The 23,388-nt window shown below is 44.8% G+C and overlaps 2 protein-coding genes and 1 long non-coding RNA gene across 3 annotated transcripts; 1 reads left to right on the top strand and 2 right to left on the bottom strand.

The window, feature by feature from the left end:
- Nucleotides 1–8,541: 8,541 nt before the first annotated feature.
- LOC136531944 (translocase of chloroplast 101, chloroplastic-like) lies at nt 8,542–12,946 on the top strand. The gene is made up of 2 exons (XM_066524599.1): nt 8,542–9,737; nt 9,810–12,946. The coding sequence occupies exons 1-2, from the start codon at nt 8,655–8,657 to the stop codon at nt 12,738–12,740; spliced, it is 4,014 nt and encodes a 1,337-aa protein (XP_066380696.1). The 5' UTR covers nt 8,542–8,654; the 3' UTR covers nt 12,741–12,946.
- A 2,616-nt stretch (nt 12,947–15,562) lies between these two features.
- Nucleotides 15,563–17,312, bottom strand: LOC136531943 (uncharacterized). Its single transcript, XR_010778132.1, has 8 exons — nt 17,248–17,312; nt 17,020–17,134; nt 16,725–16,790; nt 16,462–16,561; nt 16,244–16,359; nt 15,882–16,038; nt 15,749–15,810; nt 15,563–15,633 (listed from the first exon to the last, which is right to left on the bottom strand). It is a non-coding gene; the product is annotated as an uncharacterized lncRNA (long non-coding RNA).
- Nucleotides 17,313–18,112: 800 nt separating this feature from the next.
- Nucleotides 18,113–22,792, bottom strand: LOC136531945 (nuclear pore complex protein NUP50B-like). Its single transcript, XM_066524600.1, has 2 exons — nt 22,660–22,792; nt 18,113–19,849 (listed from the first exon to the last, which is right to left on the bottom strand). The coding sequence occupies exon 2, from the start codon at nt 19,829–19,831 to the stop codon at nt 18,413–18,415; it is 1,419 nt and encodes a 472-aa protein (XP_066380697.1). The 5' UTR covers nt 19,832–19,849; nt 22,660–22,792; the 3' UTR covers nt 18,113–18,412.
- Nucleotides 22,793–23,388: the final 596 nt, after the last annotated feature.

Consider the following 23,388-nt stretch of genomic DNA (forward strand, 5'->3'; position numbering starts at 1 on the left):
TTTTTCAGCTATTTTGCTCTCGGCCAGAATGCTTAGGCATGTTTTCAGCCATTTTGCTTTTTTGTTTCGGGTGTTAGCTTTTAGCTACCCTCATCGGCAGGCTCAAGCGTCTTTTCAGCTATTTTGCTCTCGGCCGAAATGCTCAGGCATGTTTTCAGCCATTTTGCTTTTTTGTTTCGGGTGTTAGCTTTTAGCTACCCTCATCGGCGGGCTCAAGCGTTTTTTCAGCTATTTTGCTCTCGGCCGGAATGCTCAGGCATGTTTTCAGCCATTTTGCTTTCTGTTTCGGGTGTTGGCTTTTAGCTACCCTCATCGGCGGGCTCAAGCGTTTTTTCAGCTATTTTGCTCTCGGCCGGAATGCTCAGGCATGTTTTCAGCCATTTTGCTTTTTGTTTCGGGTGTTAGCTTTTAGCTACCCTCATCGGCGGGCTCAAGTGTTTTTTCAGCTATTTTGCTCTCGGACGGAATGCTCAGGCATGTTTTCAGCCATTTTGCTTTTTGTTTCGGGTGTTAGCTTTTAGCTACCCTCATCGGCGGGCTCAAGCGTTTTTTCAGCTATTTTGCTCTCGGCCGGAATGCTCAGGCATGTTTTCAGCCATTTTGCTTTTGGTTTCGCGAAAACAACTCGTTGGAAGTCATGACAAGACATGTTGTGGATGAATATCATCTTTATTGATCATGAGTATAAACTAATACATATGTTGTTGAAGAGTATTGTCTTTCGTTGATTGTGAACGTAGGTCCCTTGTGGCTTGCATATCTGTTTTTTCTTGAGTTGTTTTTACGCGTAGAATCTTCTTAGCTGGCTGATGTGCCATGTATTGCTGACTTCTTTTCCATCTTCGGTTATTAACTTGTATGTGCCTGGTTCGGTGACTTTTGTGACAATGAATGGGCCTTCCCATGGACTGAGTAGCTTATGTCGTCCATCAGTATTTTATATCCTTCTTAGCACTAAGTCTCCAAGTTGTAGTGATCGAGGTTGAGTACTCTTGTTGTAGTGCCGTCTTAAACCTTGTAGGTATCTGGCTGATTGGAGGGTAGCGTTTACTCTGACTTCTTCTGAGCTGTCGAGTTCTAATCTTCTTGTGTGTTCTGCTTCTCCTTCATCATATTGTTCTATTTTTGGGGATGTCCAGATCAAGTCGGTGGGTAGTATGGCCTCTGACCCGTAAACTAGGAAGAAGGGTGAGTGGCCTGTTGCTCTGCTTATTTGAGTTCATAGCCCCCATACTACTTTCGGTAATTCTTCAATCCATTTGGACCCATAGTCCACTAGTTCTTCGTATAACCTTGGTTTTAATCCGGCTAGTATGAGTCCATTAGCCCTTTCTACTTGTCTATTGGCTTCTGGATGTGCAACGGACGCATAGTCTATACTGAAACCATAGTCTTGTGCCCAGCTCTTGAATTCTGTAGCTGTGAAGGGGGAGCCTAGATCTGTGATGATTCAATTGGGCATGCCGAAGCGGTGCATAATGTCTTGGATGAACTCGACTGCTTTGGTTGCGTTGTATTTCACGAGTGGTTTGTATTCAATCCACTTGGTGAACTTGTCGATTGCTACAAAGATGTACTCGAAGCCGCCTTTTGCTTTTTTCAGGGGTCCTACTTGATCTAGCCCCCAGCAGGAAAAAGGCCAAGCGGGTGGGATGCAGATAAGATTGTGAGCTGGTACATGGGCTTGTCTTGCAAACATTTGGCAACCTTTGCATTTTCTGACAAGCTCTTCTGCGTCTTTCAAAGCGGTTGGCCAGTAGAATCCGGTGTGAAATGCTTTGCCAACCAGTGTCCTTGAAGCGGCATGATTTCCACAGCAACCTGAGTGTATTTCGTCTAGGATTTCTTTACCTTCTTCAAATGAGACACATTTTAGGAGTACTCCTGATGATGCTGCTCTTCTCTAAAGTTTATCTCCTACTAGAACGTAGTTTTTGCTTCTGCGAACAACTTGGGTGGCTTCTGCCTTATCTGCTGGTAATTTGTTTTCTTTGATATAGTCGATGAAAACTTGGGTCCATGAAGTGTTGATTATCAAGATCTGAACGCCTTTAGCCTGAATTTCATGTGTTGTTTCACCGGGTTGTTTGATAGAGGGAACTGATAGCTCTTCTATGAATACGCCAGGTGGAACCTTTGCTCTATCTGATCCGAGCTTGGCAAGGACATCTGCTGCAATGTTGGAATCGCGTAGGACGTGTAAAATTTCTAATCCTTGGAAGTGTTTTTCAAGTTTCCGTATTTCAGCACAATAAGCACCCATGTTTTCTTTGGTGCAGTCCCAATCTTTGTTGATTTGGTTGATGACCACTGCTGAATCACCGTATACGAGTAATCTTTTTATTCTGAGGGTAATCGCGACTCGTAGCCCGTGGATGAGGGCTTCATATTCTGCTTCGTTATTTGTAGCTTGCCATAATATCTAAAGGACGTACTTGAGTTGTTTTCCTTCTGGAGAAATGAGGAGAACGCCTACACTGGCCCCGCCTAGTTTGAGTGATCCGTCAAAGTACATCTTCCAGTGGTCGAGGATTGTATTTGATAAGGGCTGTTGAATCTCTGTCCATTCGGCCACGAAATCGGCGAGGGCTTGAGATTTGATTGCTTTCCGTGGGGTGAAATTGATGTCAAGAGCTCCAATTTCAACTGCCCATTTGGATATGCGCCCTGTGGCGTCTTTATTGTGTAGGATGTCTCCGAGTGGAAAATCTGTCACTACGGTAATCTTGTGGCTTTCGAAATAGTGGCGAAGCTTCCGTGAGGTAATGAGTAGAGCGTAGAGTAGTTTTTGTACATGCGGGTACCGGATTTTGGATTCTGACAGTACTTCACTAATGTAGTATACTGGACGCTGCACTTTATTCACGCGCCCTTGTTCTTCTCTTTCTATGACTATTGCTGTGCTGATTACGGTAGGAGTTGCCGCGATATATAGCATCATATCTTCATCTTTCTTTGGAGGTGTCAGGATAGGTGATGAAGTGAGGTATTCTTTAAGTTTTTTGAAAGCTTCATCGGCCTCTATTGTCCATTCGAACTTGTCTGTCTTCTTTAGTAGTTTAAAGAAAGGTAACCCCTTTTCGCCGAGTCTTGATATGAAACGGTTGAGGGCCGCCATGCATCCCGTTAGTTTCTGCACATCTTTGACACTTCTAGGTGGGCCCATTTCTGTTATAGCTCGAATTTGCTTGGTGCTGGCTTCGATCCCACGCTGACTGACCAAAAATCCGAGTAGTTGTCCTGAGGGAACTCCAAATACACATTTATTTGGGTTCAATTTCCATCTCCATTTCTTCAAGTTTTCGAAGGTTTGCTTTAAATCTTCAATTAGAGTGTCTGGGTTCTTTGTTTTCACCACCACATCGTCCACGTATGCCTCCACATTTTCACCGATTTGATTCCCAAGGCAAGTCTGGATAGCTCTTTGGTACGTGGCGCCAGCGTTCTTTAGTCCAAACGACATGGTCTTGTAGCAGTAGGCACCAAATGGGGTGATGAAAGATGTCTTGCTCTGGTCTTCTTCTTTTAGTGCGATCTGGTGATATCCTGAATAGCAATCGAGAAAAGATAATAACGCAGATCCTGCTGTCGAGTCAACTATCTGGTCAATGCGTGGTAGCCCGAACGGATCTTTTGGGCAATGTTTGTTGAGATCTGTGTAATCGACGCACATACGCCACTCGTCCGTGTTTTTCTTCTGTACAAGGACCGGGTTTGCTAGCCAATCTGGATGTAGGATCTCCTTGATGAATCCGGCTGCCATTAGTTTTGTTATTTCCTTTTTAATTGCTGCCTTCTTGTCGGGTGAGAATCGTCGTAGCCGTTGTTTTATAGGTTTGGAGCTTTTGTTAACATCAATTATGTGCTCAGCCAACTCCCTTGGGATTCCTGGCATGTCGGCTGGCTTCCGAGCGAAGATATCTTTGTTGTCCCGAAGAAAGTTGGTGAGCGCGAGTTCCTATTTTGCCGAGAGGTGAGCACTGATAGTTGCTGTTTTGGAGGTATAGCCTGTGCCTAAGTCGATTTGCTTGACGTCGGCTTCTTTTGGTGGTGCGATGATGCTGGGCTTTTTAGCCGGTATTTCTAATTCTTCTTGGCTTGTTTCTGCAGCGATTGCGGCTATTTCTTTTCTTCCATTGTCGGCTTGCGCTTTAGCTGCAATCTGGATCACCTGAACGTCGCAGTCAAAAGCGTGCTTTAAATTGCTTCGAAGGGAAAGGATACCGTTGGGTCCTGGCATCTTAAGTAGTAAGTATGGGTAATGTGGTATTGCCATGAATTTGGCCAGTGCTGGACGTCCGAGGATTGCATGATATGATGAATCGAAGTCGGCGACTTCAAATTTGATAAACTCTGTTCGGTAGTTTGAAGGAGTTCCAAAGGTAACAGGTAAAGTAATTTGTCCGAGTGGCATGACTGCTTTGCCGGGTACTATTCCGTAAAAAGGTGTGCTTGTAGGCGTAATCATCCCGGTGAGTTGTAGTCCCATTTTCCTTAGAGTTTCTAAAAAGATGATGTTAAGCCCAGCTCCTCTATCGATTAGTACTTTGGTGACGGTCATACCAGCAATAGTCGGATCCAGAACCAATGGATAATGGCCTGCGTTTCCCACGCTAGTCCATTGGTCTTCTCTGGTAAATTGGATAGGATACTGTGACCAATTGAGGTATCTTGGTGTAGCCGGTTCTGCTGTCATAATGGTTCGCAGTGCTAGTTTTTCTTGATGTTTGCTTCTGCAATCCGGAGCCCCTGAGAAAATCACTGCTACCGTTCCCCTAGGTTTTTGGAATCCTTTGTCCTCGTGGTTGTCTTCTTCTCTCTTCTGATTGTCCTCTTTAGTGTTTTCCTTACTATCCTTTCTTGTGTATCGTTCATTGAAAGTGTAGCAATTTCCGATAGTGTGCCTCCCACTAGGGTGCAATGGGCAACGTATGTTTTCAATGTCATCATATCTTCTTGGTTTGGGAAATTTCTTTGATTTGTCGGTCATGGCCACAGTATTGTCTGGTCTACGTTTTCTTTCTTGATGTCTGCTATTTCATTGACTTTGCTTGTCCGGGTTGTCTTGGTTGCTTCTGTCCGGGAACCTCTCTCGTGTGTTTTTCTTCTGCAGTAATCATCTTTTCTACTGTACGTCTGAATTCTTCATTGTTTCTCGGATTTTCTTTGCAGAAGTCTTGAAATTGCCATCTGGCCATGATTCCGTGAGAAAAAGCTTCAATTACTTCTCGTTCGGTTATGTCATGCACTTGAGCTCGTAGTTCGCCAAATCGTCGATAATAGTTTCTGAGACTTTCACCTCCCTTTTGCTTGAGTCCTTTTAGTTCTGCATGAGTGATTGGGTGTGTAATGATTCCTGTGAAATTCTCACAAAAAGCTCTCTGCAAATCCTCCCAATTTCTGATAGATCCTGGATTTAGTTTATCGAACCATTGGAGAGGCATGGCCTCCAGTGCCATGGGGAAGAAAAGGGCTTTGATATCATCGTCTCCTCCGGCTAGTTCAATCGATTGTGAATATATTCTGAGCCATTGCTTTGGTTCGGTTTTGCCATCATACTTGGAGTGATTAGATGGTTTGAATTTGTGAGGTAATCGCACCAATGCGAGCCTGTTCGCGAAGCAGGGAAACCTGTCGTGTGCCTTGGTTTCTTTGAATTCAGATTCGGCGCCTTCCTCTGGCCAACTGTCGTTCTGATGGGAACAATTTTGCGAGGCTGTCTGGGTAGGAACCCTGCTCCTAGTCTTCCTTAATTGTTCAAATTGGTGGCCTTGATTATGTTCCTTCCTACTTCCTCCGTCATGGCTTCCACCCGGCCCAAGTCTTTCGAAGGCGGATTTCCTTTGATTTTGATCTTCTTGCCGGTGGGTCGTTGATCTGGCGGGTAGTCTTGATCGAGCTTTCTCTTCATGCGTTCTCGGGATTGTCGATCGGAGCAAGTCCTGGAGCTGTTCGTACTTCTCACTAGGATGCGAAGTTGCTCCGAGTTCTTCTAATGCTTCTCAAATCTTATCGTAAGGCGTATTCGCCGTGCGTCTCCCTTCGACTTCTCGTTGTGATTTTCTTTTGTCGTACTCAGCCAATTCTGACTCGTATCTGGTCCAAGCTTCCCTGCGCTGCCTAGCACGGTGTTGGCGCCCTTGCTTCAACTTGTTTTTTCTTTCTCTAGCTTGTTTCTGACTATCTGTTTCACCGTCGTAGCCCTGGGCAAAGGATGATATGTTGGATTCTGATTCATCTGATGATCTGACGTCGGGTGCTTCCGGGGGATTTAATGGTGACCGCGGTCGTCGAACCATGAACACTTCTCGCGCATGAGTCGTTCTGTTATTGGCGTTAGTTTTCATACTGTCGGAGTCGCTGATAACTTTAGTGGATGCCTCGGTGTCGTAGATCGAGTCTCCTTCTTGGTAAGGTAAAATAGCTGTTGTTGTCGTACCGACTAGTTGGGTTCTGCTACCTTCAGGAATGGAATCCGGCCAGTGGATGATACAGTCCTGCGATGTTATCGTTAGCACGAGGCCCTCCTGAGCTCCTGTCAGTGGTATCCCGAATCTTGGATTGAAAAATCTTTCGACCTGTCCTTGATAGGATTTTGCCATGTTGTCGAGCCCAAATGGAGAAGAACTCGACTTCTTGAGAGAATTCTGGGGGTAATCCGAGTTGTTTTGGGTTGTGCTCCGGAATCTTGCCAAAAAAGAACTCGGTTTCTTGAAAGCACTCGGATAAAACTTCGCCTTGGAGCTTGAATTCGAATCGGATACGAGTGGTCGTGAAATCCGATTTGACTCGGATACTATGAGCTGCGCGAATTTTCTGGTGAGCTAATCCGTTGTAGTTGTTGGAATAGGAACTTCTTTTAGATGATCTAAATCTTCGAGGAGATGGCTTTGAAGCTTGCCATTGTTGTCTGCCTCGCAGATCCATGAGCCGAAGATGAAAGTTGATCCCGTCGGGAAAATCATGTTGTCGAGGTCCATCGAGCTCTCGGAAGCAAAGTCGCCGAAGTCCCCTACCTGGCGCGCCAGCTGTCGATGTTTTGCCACCGATAGCCTGTCACGGGGGTACCCGGGGTAGTATGTTCGGGCTTCGGCGTATGCCGAACTCGATGGTTTATGCAAGAGACAGCCGATTTATCCTGGTTCAGGCCCTCGATCGTAGATCGAGTAATAACCTTACGTCCAGTCGGTCTTAGCCTTTGCATTGGATTGATTGTCAAGTGACTTGTTGTCCTATCGTCCTTCTCTCAGGAGCCCTGCCCTCCTTTATATAGTTAGGAGGCCAGAGTCCTAGTTGGTTTACAATGAGATTTCCTAATAGGATTACCTAATAGTTCTACTACTACGATTATATGGGAAGAATCCTAGTTGGACTAGATCTTCTTTCTACCTTGCGAGGTATCCTGTGGGTTCCGCATCGACAGAAACCTTTGCACATCAGAATCTACAAGTTTCTTAGTTTTTGGACTAAATTGGCTTAGGCAACTTTCCCTGCCAAAGTCTTCTATCCCAAGTTTCGTGGCAAAAGTCGACTACCCCAACTTTCGAGGTCTCTTTCACAACTTTCCTAAGAGAATTTGCATGCGACCATAACTCTCTCATTTGGACTCTGAATTTGATGATCCATATATGTTTTTCGATCACTTTGGCAAGAGGAACGTAACGACGAAGTTTAATTTGCACTTTGAGAACTTCAACTCGCCCCGAGGCTAAGACGACTTCTAAGTCGGCTAGGCCATCTTTCCTGCCTCAGTCTCATCTTTTTGTCAATTTTGTGTGTCAACACCATCTCACTTGTCTGTTCCACACCTTATGATGTCTATAGCTGTGTGACACCATTTTCTCCTAGAATTACAAGTGAAACTAAATCAAAGTATATTTTGCACAAAAAGAATTGAATTACAAAAACCTTAGTATTTATTTGCAAAAAAAAACCCTTAGCATTTAGCTACCTTAATGAACCATCTAGAAACAATATTTAAAAAATATAAAAAATTAAATTACGAGTCACATATATGTTTGTTTGCCTTTAAAAATGCTTCAACCCAAAATGCGATGAACAAAACAGAACCTTCTATTTCATGGATGATCACTGATCACACATACTGTGTGGCCCTTGAAATCAAAGTGAAATAAAAGCATATGAAGCTATTTTTCCCCAGAACTTCAAGACAAGCCAATTAAATAACAAAAAGCCCTTCCAAAAAAAAAAAAAAGCTTAGCACAACCTACAACACAGATCTGCAAATACAACCCACAACACAGATCTGCAAAATAAAGCAACAAAAGAAGGGGAAGATAGCACACTTTGCTTGCTTGCCTGCCTAGTCATCTCACCCTGATTTGTACTGTTGTGTAGTTGTGCCATTGTGTGGCGCCATCTCCTCCCAAAATCACACGCCAAACCAAAGTAAAAATCATCAATCAATTATTAAAAAAAAAGTAAAAATCATCAATGTTTTCCAGCTACAAAAATCTGAAATCGGAAGAAACCCGCATATAAATATCCGGAGATAATTTTACTCCCCCGCCTGACCTAAAACCTTCACCTTATCTTCTCATCGCCTCGCCTCCCCCCACCCTGCTGCCTCGAATCCTACTACTGCTGCCGCTGTTTTCTTGCTTCGTTGCGTGCTGGCGGAGCAAGAGGCGGCCATGACCACCACCACCGACGCCGCCCCAGTCGCGCCCGTGGAGGAAGAGAGCGCCGCCCCGGCGGCCGCCGAGGAGGAGCCGCCCAAGAAAGTCGAGGCGGCCGTGGCCACCACCGACGCCGCCCCAGTCGCGCCCGCGCCCGCACCCGTGGAGGACGAAACCCCGGCCCCGGCGGCGGCCGAGGAGGAGCCCACCAAGAAAGTCGAGGCGGCGGCGGCGGCGGAGGAGGAGGAGGAGGTGGAGGAGGATAGGGAGGCGCCGAAGAAGGTCTTGGCGGGTGGGGGAGAGAAGGAGGAGGAAGAGGACGTGAGATTGGAGGGGAAAGGTGAGGGCTTTGGGGGTCCGGTGGCTGAGAACGGCCAGGCGGAGGGTGTCGGAGGAGGATATGATGGCGGGGAGGTAAAAGAGGCGGAGGAGGATGATAAAGGTGTGAATTTGGGAGCGGCAGAGGCCGAGAAGGATGATGGCGGCGAGGAACCAGCGTCGGAGGACGGGGAGGCAGCCGCTTCTGGGGCCGCGATCGTGCCAGCAGTGGAGTCCAAATCGGAGAACGGCGAATTTGGGGAGGGGGATCCTTCTCTGGCTTTCCATGATGCGTTGGAAGGTGATGAGAAGGGCGAATTGCGGGAGGAGCAGCAGCAGGAGGAGGAAAGAGGTGCTGCAGTGGAGGTAAAGGTTGTGGATAAGGTGTCAGATGATGCTGAGGCGCCGGTGGCCGAAGAGGAGAAACTGGAACCGGAAGTTGAGAAGAGCGAGGAGGTAGGTTCTGGGGGTGGAGATGGTGGTGAGTTGAGCGATGAGAAGGAGGTTGAGGTCTCCCCTCCAATCGAGGAGGCGGCGGAACCACAGGATAAGGTAGCCCCTGAAGCTAATGGTGAATTGGGTGATGAGAAAGAAGGAAGTGATGATGTGGTGGCTCTTGGAGGCGAAGAAGCCCCGGATGAATCGACTAAAAAGGATGCTGATGGTGACGATGTGGTGGCTCTGGGAGGTGAAGAATCCCCAGAAGAATCAACTAAGAAGGATGCTGATGTTGAAGATGAAGCCACCAAGCCTGAGCCACCGAGTGAGGCGAGTCCAGTGGTAAGTGAGCATCCTCAATCTGATTTTGTTGCTAGTGGGGATGTAAACAATTCAAATGTTACACTGACCCAGGTTATGAATGATGGAAGCATAGAGGAGCTTGCTCCTGCAAGTGCTAACAGTGTGTTTGAGGATAGTCCTGAGAAGGAGCAGAATGCTGAAGACCAGGCCACTGCCAGTGAAGCGGTCGACAAGCCCACAGAGGTTGAGAGTGTTGCTGCGCCTAGTGCTGATGGTATCTTGTCTCGAGAGTTGGCTCCAGAATCAAGCAATGAAAATAATGGTGCTGATGAGATTGAAAGTGCCACTGAGGTTGTTGATCGTGAAGTGGAGGCTGCTGATAATGACATAATTGAGGTTGTACCAGATGACGAGGATGGGGTTGGTAATGAGGCTGACGACGATGATGACGGGGCGAACTCTGACACGAGTCCCGCACGGGTTGCAATCTTAGAGAGCTCTGAAGCCGCGAAGCAGATTATGAAGGAGCTTGCAGAAGGCTCTAGTGGTAGTGTCTCAAGAGACTTCACCAATAGCATGGATGGGCAGATTATGCTTGATGATTCTGAGGATGACGAGGATGATGATGATAATGATGATGGGGATGAGAAGGGATTTGATTCTGCTGCCTTGGCGGCCCTTCTCAAAGCGGCAACCGGTGGATCCTCAGATGGGAATATCACAGTTTCTTCACAAGATGGTTCTAGAATATTCACCATGGACCGACCTGCTGGTCTTGGTTCATCAGCCCCTTCTCTGAGGCCGACTGCGCCTCGCCAACCTGCCCGGTCAAACCTATTCAGCCCCTCGGAGCTAGCAGTTACTGCTGACCCTACAGAAGAGATGACAGAGGAAGAGAAGAAGCTACACGACAAGGTTGAGTTGATTAGAGTAAAGTTTCTGCGTCTGGTTTACAGACTGGGAGCTACTCCTGAAGAAACAGTTGCAGCACAAGTGCTGTACCGTCTGAGCCTTGCTGAGGGTATCCGACATGGTAGGCAGACAAACCGAGCATTCAGCCTTGATAATGCGCGGAGGAAGGCCTTACTTCTTGAAGCAGAGGGAAAGGAGGATCTGAACTTCTCATGCAACATACTTGTTCTAGGAAAGACTGGAGTTGGTAAAAGTGCAACTATCAATTCTATATTTGGTGAAGAGAAGTCCAAAACTGATGCCTTTAGCTCAGCAACCACCAATGTGTGGGAAATCGTTGGTGATGTGGATGGTGTCAAGATTAGAATCATTGATACACCTGGCCTTCGACCCAATGTTATGGACCAAGGATCAAACAGAAAGATTCTTGCTGCTGTCAAGAAATATACCAAGAAATGTCCGCCAGATATTGTTCTATATGTGGATCGTCTGGATAGTCTGAGTCGTGATCTCAATGATTTGCCTCTTCTGAAGACAATTACTGCTGTCCTTGGCTCATCCATATGGTTCAATGCCATTGTTGCACTCACACATGCTGCCTCTGCTCCTCCTGAAGGCCTCAATGGTGCTCCCATGACATATGAGGTCTTGATGGCTCAGAGATCCCACATCATCCAGCAGTCCATCAGGCAGGCTGCTGGAGATATGCGCTTGATGAACCCAGTAGCCCTTGTTGAGAACCATCCTTCGTGCAGGAAAAACCGTGAGGGCCAGAAAGTTCTTCCGAATGGCCAAAGCTGGAGGCATCAGATGCTGCTTTTGTGCTACTCCTCAAAGATATTATCAGAAGCCAACTCACTTCTGAAGCTTCAGGATCCTAATCCTGGAAAGCTTTTTGGCTTCCGTTTCCGCTCCCCACCTCTTCCTTTCTTGTTGTCCTCACTCTTGCAGTCTAGAGCCTACCCCAAACTTTCTGCTGAGCAGGGTGGCAATGAAGGTGATTCTGATATTGAATTGGATGACTATTCTGATGTAGAACAAGATGATGACGAAGAAGAATATGATCAGCTTCCACCCTTCAAGCCCTTGACCAAAGCTCAGCTTGCAAGGCTCACAAAGGAGCAGAAGAATGCTTATTTTGATGAGTATGACTACAGGGTCAAGCTTCTCCAGAAGAAACAATGGAAGGATGAGATCCGCAGGTTAAAGGAGATGAAGAAGAGGGGAAAAACTGATCTTGATGATTATGGGTATGCAAATATCGCTGGTGAGAACGATCAGGATCCGCCTCCAGAGAATGTATCAGTTCCCTTACCTGATATGGTGCTGCCTCCTTCATTTGATTGTGACAATCCCACATACCGGTACCGCTTTCTGGAGTCAACTTCAACTGTCCTAGCAAGGCCTGTTTTAGATGCGCATGGATGGGATCATGACTGTGGTTATGATGGAGTGAGCGTTGAAGAGACACTAGCTATCCTTAGCAGGTTCCCAGCAAATGTAGCAGTTCAGGTCACCAAGGACAAGAAGGAATTTAGCATCCATTTGGACTCTTCCATCGCAGCAAAGCATGGAGAGAATGCATCATCGCTTGCTGGTTTTGATATCCAGACTGTTGGGCGGCAGCTTGCATATATTCTCCGAGGCGAGACAAAAATCAAGAATATCAAGAAGAACAAGACCACTGGAGGGTTCTCAGTAACTTTCCTGGGTGACATTGTGGCAACTGGACTGAAGGTCGAGGACCAGCTCTCCCTTGGGAAGAGGTTGTCACTAGTTGCCAGCACTGGTGCGATGCGAGCCCAAGGGGACACTGCATATGGAGCTAACTTGGAGGCACGCCTGAAGGACAAAGACTATCCAATTGGCCAGTCCCTCTCAACCTTGGGCCTCTCTCTGATGAAGTGGCGCCGGGACCTTGCTCTGGGCGCAAACTTGCAGTCCCAGTTCTCCATGGGAAGGGGGTCGAAGATGGCAGTTCGACTTGGTCTGAACAACAAGCTGAGTGGGCAGATCACCGTCAGGACAAGCACCTCAGAACAGGTCCAGATCGCACTTCTGGGTCTCATACCGGTTGCAGCCTCCATCTACAGGAGCTTCCGGCCCAGTGAACCATCCTTTGCTTATTAGCTTGTCTGGAGGAGTCCCAGTTTAAATTATTTCATAACCATATCATTTCTCTTAGCAATTTTCCTTTTCATATGAACCATGTTTCCTGCTGTTTCAGTTTACTCCTTTGTAATTCCTATCATAATTTTGGCTGAAGAGGGTTGTGAGATTTATCTGGAACTATAGCTGAATAAATAATGTCGCGGGATGTACGGTCCTTGTGGTTACCAATCTGTTGTAGCATTTTTAAGTCTATTCAGATTATTCTTGTGGTTATCAATCTATTAGTGTTTCTAAGTCTATTCTGATTATTCTATGAGTACTTCTGCTTTGCTACTAATGCTGATATGGACATGTTATCGTATTACTGGGAGTAGCTGGCGAGAGCATGCATTGTATCTAGCTGTCCCTATGGTCATTGTGATCATCATCTATTAGCGAGCTTAGACCCAGAATTGTTGATGTTTCTTTTTAGGATCACATATTCCTGCATTTGCATCATAATATTGAAGACCTGAACTCTGCACATGTATCAGTAGTTGAGGTGCATTGTTTCTGTATCAGTTTTTTTAGACGCTATCCATGATGCGTCATTGGTTTCTACAGAAAACAACAATCCTGCTGAACGTGGAAACAGGAGTGGTAGTGGCAAATGGATTCACCATTCTACTGACTAGCTAGCCCTTTTCTTTTCTTTTCTTTTCTTTTCTTTAAGATGGTTTGCATGGCAATTGCAAGTATGTTGAAGGGTCAGGTCTAGTTTGCAGTTTCGGGATGTCTTCCGTTTCCTGTCTTTTGTGAACTCGAGTCAAGTTCTGAATATGGCAAAATTGCACACCTGATGAAACGGTGCATCGATAGATGGGCCGGCGGGCCGCTGATCCGTAGTAGTAAGGGGAAGGCGTTTGGCTTGGGAATCCAGCCCGGAGGCCTTGCACGTGCGACCAGCTTCCTGGCCTCCTGGAGGCTGGGCTGGCTCATTCTTTTATTCTTTCTATTCTAGTTTAAAAAGAAATCTTATTATGGGGTCTTTCTGTTTCCATGCATCCAAAATGCAAAACTGTAATGCACTTCTTGTTTTTTCGATCAGATAACTTAGACGTACACGATCAACATACTCCACACTCACGCTACGTGCACACACGTGTGCGAGTCTGTACACACGTAAAGAACTAAGATGAATTGTGTCTACCGGGAAACACGCAACCACGAGACATAGATAGAAATTTGAAGCCCAGGGAAAAAGTTTAATCATCGTCAAACATTAGTTGAAGAGTTCCACGTATTGGTAACAGTGATGTTTGTTTTTGTTACAGTCAATGCGGAAGGCAGATTCCGCACGTGAGATGTCAATGGGGTGACTTAGGTCTTGACTCCTAAGGTATTTTAAGAATCTAAACAAAAAAAATCTCAGAATCCTAGAGTCCTATCAAACAAACAAGATTCTAATGGATTTTAACATATCGACACAAAATCTAGTAAAACATATTAGATTTTTTATTCATATATATATTCTTAAAATATCTTTGGAGCCAAACCGGACCTTATGTACATGTAAAAAAGCTAGTTAAATACCCATGCGTGACTGTGGGCATGTGCTGGCACTAAGACCCGTTTGAATTTGTTAAAGATTCTGGGATTCTTATAAAAAAAATTGTACACCATCCAAACAAGGAAGACAGTAAGATACATTCTCAGTCTTATTACACACGGTCTTAAAAAACTCATAATCCCCTTCATGCTAGATAATCCGGATTTTTAGAATCCCACATCATCCAAACGACACCTAAGGGTGCGTTTAGATCCAAAAAATTTTGGATTTTGGCTCACTGTAGCATTTCGTTTATATTTGGTAATTAGTGTCTAATTATGGACTAATTAGGTTCCAAAGTTTCGTCTCGCGATTTCTCGACCAACTGTGTAATTAGTTTTTATTTTCGTCTACATTTAGTACTCCATGCATGTGCCGCAAGATTCGATGTGACAGTTACTATGCAAAAATTTTTGACAACTAAACGGGGCCTAAGTAGATTTGGCGAATGAAATAAGGTACCGTTTAGATGGCAAAATTTTTAGCGAAATGCCACTGTAGCACTTTCGTTGTTATTTGGCAATTAGTATCCAATCATAGTATAATTAGGCTTAAAAGATTCGTCTCGTGAATTTCGTCTAAACTGTATAATTAGTTTTATTTTTTATTTATATTTAATGCTTCATGCATGCGTCTAAAGATTCAATGTGACAGAAAATCTTGAAAAATTTGACATTTTGGAGTGGAACTAAACAGGCCTAAGGCAAATTTTACTGGCAGACACCGTTGCTAGATGGAATTGGCTATTCAATACTGCTATTTCGTGTATTTGCCCGGTGCCATTAAAAAACCGGTTATTTTGTCCTTGCAACACACACATTATTTTATTCATTTTCTCGGATCTGAAGAAAGAGAATGTGGGGAAATGTGGCTTTTGCCTAGGGGCGAAGCTCTCGGTGGCACGGTCGGCCTAGGGGCGAAGCTCTCTGGTGCGGCCAGCGCAGGGGTGCGCTCTCCAACGGCGCAGCCACCCTAGGGGCGCGCTCCCCGGCGGCGCAACCAGCAAAGGGCGTGCTGCCCGGCGGCACGGCCAGTCAAGGATTCAAATAAGCCATACGTTCAGTACAGCTGAAGTGTGTTCTAAGCAAACAATTATGTCAAATCATATGTCAAATAGCTGTAGACATAAATATCAGTTGCTGCATTTTTTTCCCTGTCACTAAACCGTGCAGCCATACAAACAAACTATGATGAGAAGGATAAATGAACTAAATTACAAACAGCTGAGATTATCTGTTGTTATAGCAACATACCGCCTTTGCAGCCTTGTGTGAAGCGATTGCGAACTTGGTGCTTGGGCCAAGTTCAGGGACAATAACATGGCTGCAAAGAGTAAGGTAATAAAAAATGTTAGACCAATACCACAAAAAAGCCACCAGCGGTGACAAATTAAAATGAATATGCAACATATTGTTTCATGAAAAATAGTAAGTAATACCTCAGGTCTTTTTCTCTGTTAGATTTGACTCCACCAATGTCTTCATCGACCAATAAGTAGATCTGTGAACAAGCAATCTCAGTAAACTATTAAATATATAAAGGGCAACAATAGTACTATTGGTCATGCCAACCTTGCAAAGAAACGAAGTCTACTCCGTACAGGAAGGAACCTTAAGGAGCAGAGGACTAAGGAAGAGAAAGATGCTTAACAGATGCACTGGTCTTCAGTTCCTCATTACTGACCAGATCAACTGTTTTCTTGTCAACTTCCAGAAACCTCGTAGAGAACTACAATGATTCCAAAAATACATCGTTAAGCATTTTCATCTTTTAATTTCAATGGGAGGCTTGAACTATGGCCTTAACCACTACCACATTGTGCTCTACCAGTCTACCAGTGGCCTGTATGGTGGACCACGAGGTCAAACTTGACGCTGCAACCTCAGATAAGAACCTTAACTCATTCTAAAAGAAGTTTGGATGGAGAACTTACATCCACCAGGTCCGGCTGTGATTTGTTCCTTTACTTAATGAACTGGTAGCTTTGAGAGTGTTTTGTAATAAGTAGAAGAGAGTTGACGTTGTCGACAACCAAGAATTTTCTGCACCCTGTAATTAATGTACGCAGGTGATGAGTTTCTCGACTACTTGCTTGCCAACATTGTTTTGTGTCACTGAAATGGTTAAGTGGTATGCAATGTGGATAACAACCTCAACTGATGACCTAATTGTTTGGATGATTCGATCAAATATCTCAGTCTTCTCGCTTCAAATGAATGCCAGTGTAGGAGTGATTTGTAGACAATGCATGCTGCAGTGGATTTTTTGTCATCAAATCTCCTATCTTCCACCAAACTTTTAATCAGGCGTCATGGTTTGGTGAGAAATCAATCTTCAGTATGCTTCACTACTGTCTGTGTCTTTGATACACATAACTTGTTTGTCACATTAAAAAATTAAAGCAGGGAACATACTTGCTGTCGATCCATCAATGATCTTTGTTTGCTTAGATTCTTTACAGGAGGAACCACCACCTGCTCCTGCATCGTGGCATATGTGCACACTATTGTGATATCTGAATGAGATTTTGCAATATCTTATATAAATGTTTGCCATGTAAAACTTATAGCATATACATTGACTAATTTAACTTGTTCAAGATGGTATTAATGAGGTTTCAGACAGAAAATTTAATGCAAATCTTTTACTTATCAAATAGTTAATGCTCCCAAGTAGTGTTTTCCCAAAGTTCACTTCAAGGAAATTTACCTCGATTACTTTTCTCTGATTCATTTCAGGAGTGACTACGACCTGAACAGCTAGTGCCGAATTACTGCAGAGCAACTGGATCTCTGACTCCAAGGTGGCAATCTTGCATTCCAATCTAAATGTATCATTTTTTTTTAGTTTGTGAGACTTTCTCATAGCACATGAGTACAGCCCAGAAAGAAAAAAATGTAAATGCAAAGTTTGCATGTTATAGAATGTACTCCGTACCTCTCTATCTCTTTTGATTAATCATCATCAGCTGATGCAACAACCAATGATTGTTGTTGTAGAACCTGGTTTTCAAATTCCATATTGGATAAACTTGCTTCATGCATGCATCATATTGCAGAGGTAGTAGTATGTCGGTAGCGTTTGTGATAGGTGTACATGCTCCCAAAAAATTAAATTGTCGACTTGCTACTCGTGAGTACCAGTGGACATACTCATTTTAGGCTGTTGGTCGGTGTGTCCCTCTCCTAGCGTGGGGGCGCCGTTCAGGAACTAGGGAAGCCCGGGTGGTCGCCGACGCCGGGGCCAGAGCACGGAACCGGGGAAGACCGGGTGGTCACCGATGCCTTGGCCGGAGCACAGACCGCAGGCACCGGCGCGTGGCAAGGCGAGGAGCCGCAGCGCCGCAGGACGCCCCCATGCCGCTTCCCTCGATGCCGGACGCAGCCAGGCCAGAAGCGGAGGCCACAAGAAGATGCTCCAGATAGAAGCAGATTCAAGCAATAGGAGCCGTAGGATCACAGATCGGACGGTCAAAAAGAATCGGGATGACGTGGACGCTGTCAATGGCGTTGAGCTCCTGCGGTTCTCATGTTTTTAAATTTGGTGTGTTTAGTGTGCTGAATTGAATCCTCGCTAGAGTGGCTCTAACAAGTTCGTTCTGATTACAGATCTTTACAACCTGGTCTGTCTCGATCAGCTTATAAAAAAAAAGGCCTTGTTCAACAAAGGCTCAATAGAGTGGATTAGGATAGAAATTAGTTAATTTTTCAATTCAACATGAGTGCATGCAAATAAGCCCTCGGTGGAATATAATAACCAGGACACGCATAATTTGCATACATTCATTCATTCAAGACATAATAATCTCCAGGATAGCTTAACCGATAGAATAGAACATAACGGAGCACAACACGAGCAAACATATGTAACGAGTCTCATCTCCAGGATTCTAAGATTATATGACTGTATGTAATAATGAAAGTTCGACAGGCTACCCACTGTTCCAAAAACAGCACCAGGGAACCGTATGCAAACACAACTCAACTCAGGACATCATGTCATGACGCGACATTCTTAAGAACTCGGCAATAATAACAGAAAGTATCTATCGGCTCCTTCCTGGACACATACAAAGGACGAGTAAGCGTGACCGAGTGCAGCTTCAGACTTCTGCTGCCTTCGGAGAGTTCTCGGGCGTCTTCAGCGGCGCATCCGGTTCCTTGCTTGTCTTGTGAGACTCCACCGCATCCTTGAATTCCTCCCTGGTGCCTGTGTCCTTGAACTTCAGAGCAAATGTGGCAAGGCTGCTCGGTGACTCCCCAATGCTGTTCATGCAGGCAAATGTCACGCCCTTCTTGTCCATGTCCTTGAGTGACATGTCGTTGTAGAGGCTTGCATTCAGGACCAGCCGGTAGTTGCCTTTTGTCCTCATGACGAGCCGGGCTCTCTCACCGCCAGATACAGGGACGTTCAGCTTCAGTTCACCTTTTCCTCTTTCTTTCCAGCCCCCATCTAGGTACTCATACAAAGCAGAATCAGCAGTAAATACAGCCTTCTCATTTTCTTCACCGGTTTCAACAGGGCCCTCGGTCATAGCAAATTTCTTGGGTGCCTCTGCTGAAGTGGCAAGCGCTGTGGCGGAACTCCCGTTGTTAGCAGCACCAAGATTAAAAGAAGGGAACGAAGAACCATCAGTTTTCAGCCCAAATAGGGGACCGGCACTTGAGCCATCTTTAGAGGCTGAGCCAAACGAGAATGATGTGCTTGAAAATCCAGTTCCGGTCAGACCTGTGAAAGCATTTTGACCACTTGTCAGATTCTTAAACGAGAAAAGGGGTGTCGCTGATGATGCCTGCCCTTTGTTATCAGCATCTTTCTGCTCTGATTCACCTCCATCTTTCTTCTCAGTATCATCCTTGCCAATTTTATCAGCATCTCTCTGCTCATCAGACAGGCCATCCTTGGTCTCTGATTCACCTCCATCTTTCTTCTCCGTATCATCCTTGCTAATTTTATCACTATTCCCAGCTTCATCTGCCCCTTCTGTTTCTTCAGCATCGTCCTCTTTTGGTTTGCCCTCAACTTCAGATGGCATGCAGCTACCTTCGTTGGGTTCTCCAACTACCACTTTGTCTCCACCAGATTCATCCTTTGTGTCTTCTGCCTGGTCACTGGTTTCAACAGGTTGCGGTGGTGCTTCAGTTGTGGCACCGGAGTCAGTATTTACACCAGAGCCTGCATTCTTGTCTGGCACAGACAAAGTATCTTTCCCATTACCATTACTTCCCTCATCAGCTTTGACATCTGAAGGTTGGGCCTCTGGGACAGGGGCACTTGTTTGAGCACCAGAATCAGTGGGAGCAAATCTGATTGCAGAGAAAGGATTAGAAGAAGGAGCTGATGAAGTCTGCTGGCGCCGAACCTTTACAATTCTCCGGGTTGCCATAACTTCCTCAGTAGCTTTCTTAAATGTACCCATCTCTTGCTCTGGTCCGTCATCATCAGGCTCAGGATTATCCTTGTTGATTTGGGTACCTGCAACCCTCTTCCTAGAGCTTAGGGCTTGTTCCTCATCTGCCATCTTCCAAGTTGATAGCACCTGACATTCAAACAAAAGAACAAACTTAGAAACAGTAAAAAGAAATAGCACCATGAGCCAACAAAAAATAATAACAGGTGGGGTGCCACAATTCAGAAATGAAAAAGTAGAGTTAAATCTAAAGATAAGGTTTATATTAGAGTGATAGCTCAATCTGCTTCCTAGTGACACATAAACAGGCAAAAAGTAGTCCAGGAATTTACATGTTAACATGGTATCTTGGCGATCCATCAAACTATCAACAAAGAAAAAGAAACCTTGCAAGGCCTTCCTATCCTATATACAATAGAAACAAAGAAGTGCCAAGGACGAACAAGCAGCACACATGGTGCAAGTGCAAGAGACTCCACCTAGGCCAAAATAGGAATGTTTTTTCAACTTATCTGACATCAATAACCACACAATTTGTAATCTAAAGAAAGAAATAATATGTTGCTTGACAGTGTATCAGATGTTAAGTTCTGTGCAAAGTGCAAAAAGGAAATATCATCTTGGCAGAACATTGCCAAAAGAAAACTTGAATGCCATTAAACTATCTCACCCAAATATTAAAACATGACAATCATATCATGTGTTTTGGACCAAATGGCATGGAACATGCATCTATATTAAGCCAAAATAAACACAGATTTTTTAAAATCTTCATCTGGTGTCAATAACCAAACAAAATTTAATGATGAATCAAGGAAAAATATATTGCTTAACATAATGCATCAGATAATAAGTTCCATCTAGCTGCAAAAATAATATCATGTTGGCACAACACTGACAAACCCTGGGCGTGGACAAACACCTTCCCAAACAGTTCAATAAGTTTCAAATATGATGAAATGATGTGCAAGCTAACCTGACATCTAAAACAATAAATATATAGGCCCTATTTTGAATGGCTTAAACTTATAGAAAGCTATCTTATTGCTAGCTGTCCACAAAAGCTTCTTTTTGGAGAAGCGTAAAAAGCAGCGCGTTTTGTGTGTGGCTTTATTGTTCCAGCTTCTTCCAATCTAGAAGAGAGAGCAAGCAGCAGGGCTCCTCCTGCTTAGTGGAACCAGCCGACCAGCGACTGGGAGGCAAAGGCCAAGGGTGTGCGTAGATGTGGGGCGGCTCACGTGGTGGTCGAGGGCAACACATTGATCCAAAGGCGCTCGTCGGTGGGATGGCACTCGGTGGGGAGGCAATCAATGAGGAGGCAGCCGGCGGGGTGGGGCAGCACTCATCGACGGAGAGGACACTCAGCAGGAGGAACTCGTCACAATGGAGGCAGGCTACTAGGAGGCACTCAGGTGAGGAGGCGCTTGAGGACGGCGAGAGAAGGCCGAGATAAGCTCCTCACAAGCTGCTTAACAAGGAAACCGGCTCACTGTTGTTTTGTGGGAAGCGCTTTGCCAGGAAGCTGCCTAGAAGTTTCATTTGGCTGCTCCACTGTTTCTCCTTTTTGGTAAAAAGCAGTTCCAAACAGGACCATACTACATAATGCAACTCAGCCAAAGAATCATGTTTAAATTCCATTCATGTAAACAATCAACAACAACAACAACAACAACAACAACAACAAAGCATTTAAGTCCCAAACAAGTTGGGGTAGGCTAGAGTTGAAACCCAACAGAAGCAATCAAGGTTCAGGCACGTGAATAGCTGTTTTCCAAGCACTCCTATCTAAGGCTAAGTCTTTGGGTATATTCCATCCTTTCAAGTCTCCTTTTATTGCCTCTACCCAAGTCAACTTCGGTCTTCCTCTGCCTCTCTTCACGTTACTATCCTGGCTTAGGATTCCACTACACACCGGTGCCTCTGGAGGTCTCCGTTGGACATGTCCAAACCATCTCAACCGGTTTTACCTTATCGGTCCAAACCATTCATGTAAACAATATACTGACATAATGCCCCCTGATTTGACTTCTATTCCACTTGCTATATGTAATGATATAACAACATGAGTAGCAATTAGCCCGAAAAAAAGTACTCTTAATGATTACAAACATGATGAGGTAAGTGATGGAAAAAAAATATCAATTGCGACTCTGTAGACAGTTTGATGGATTCCATTTCTGTAGATGATTTGTTGAATTGTCAAGATAGCATGTCAACATATAAATGCCTAAATTGCTTTTCTGCTGTATATGTGTCACTAAAAAGCAGTTTGAGCCATAGGGGTTATAGGCATAGAGCTGTCATTTTTGTTGTCTGAACAATCTTTATGAGAGCTACTAATCGAATCGATGACCATAATCGGAGCTGGGGGACCGATAAGGCCGACTAATCGCGATTAGTCAGAACGACTTAATAACATTGTGAACAGTACTAAAATCTAAGAAAAACTGCTAGAACACTTTACTGTGAACTTTCAGAATATTCAGATACATAATGAAGAAAAATGATGCAAAAATTATTGTAAGCTACTTTTGAAAAGGAAATAATAAACAAATAAATGCGCAAATGGAGACAGAACGATTGCAGATGAAACATCAGAAGCATCCCAGACTAGTATGGAAACTGTAAACGCAATACCCCAAACCCCTATTGTAAATGAGTAGACAGATCTCATCAGTATCATCAGAGACTGGAATTAGCTAGAAGGTGAAACAGTAGTCATCTACTGGCACTGAGGTGAACAACACACAGCATAGTTCAGTTCATATTTCAAACCCCGACCATCCAGAATACTACTCCTACATAAAGGACACATCCATCGATCTGCTCCTACTTGTCAAAAAGAATGTCACATCTCTAATAACTATACGTAATCTGTAGTTGCCGGCCACACAAATCACGAAAGACTAACGGGAAGAAAACAAGATCCAAAACCATACCTGAAAATCACAGAGGCTTTCTGTTGTTTCTCGGAACAGCGCACGGTCGTGCGGAACAAAAGGCTTTCTGTTGTTGTTTGGAACAGGGCACAGTCGCGCGAAACAAAAGCGATGCGCCGCCGCCGAGAGTGCCTCACCTCGCGCGCGATGCGCCGCCACCGAGAGCGCCTCGCCTCGCACCGTTCGGTAGAGGGGAGTAGGGCGTCGGGATAGGGGCGGGGACTTCCGGCTTGAGTGGGGGCGGCGCGCCACGGGGAGGGAGTGGGGGCGGCGGTGATGGGAGTGCAGGATAGGGTTTACCAATGTTGGGCTGGGCTGTATCCTCATGGGCCTGTAGTAGACTGTAAGTTCGGTTATTTCGGGTATTTTGGTTAAGAGCTGCGCCGCATGAGTAATTTTCTTTTCTATTTTTACTTTTCTTTTATTTTCTTTTCCTTATTCTTTTCTTTTGTATTTTTTTCTCTTTCCTTTTTCCTCTTTCTTTTCTTCTACTAGAAGAACACCCCACCGTTGCGGTAAGGAACTACTGATTTGGAATGAAATTTAACTATTCATACAATTCTTAGGAAAAGATTAACTATTATAAACTAAAGTTGGTGGATAGCGCGGCACGCTGACGTGGACAACTAAATGTATGTTAGTGGATGATGTATCTCGCTGACGTGGATATCATAATTTTTTGTTCTAGTGAACTTTAATTGTAAGTGATAGCGGACTGCTGAGGTGGAC

Source organism: Miscanthus floridulus, unplaced genomic scaffold (genome assembly GCF_019320115.1).
Source record: "Miscanthus floridulus cultivar M001 unplaced genomic scaffold, ASM1932011v1 fs_484_1_2, whole genome shotgun sequence".
In the NCBI taxonomy this organism is placed as follows: Eukaryota; Viridiplantae; Streptophyta; class Magnoliopsida; order Poales; family Poaceae; genus Miscanthus; species Miscanthus floridulus.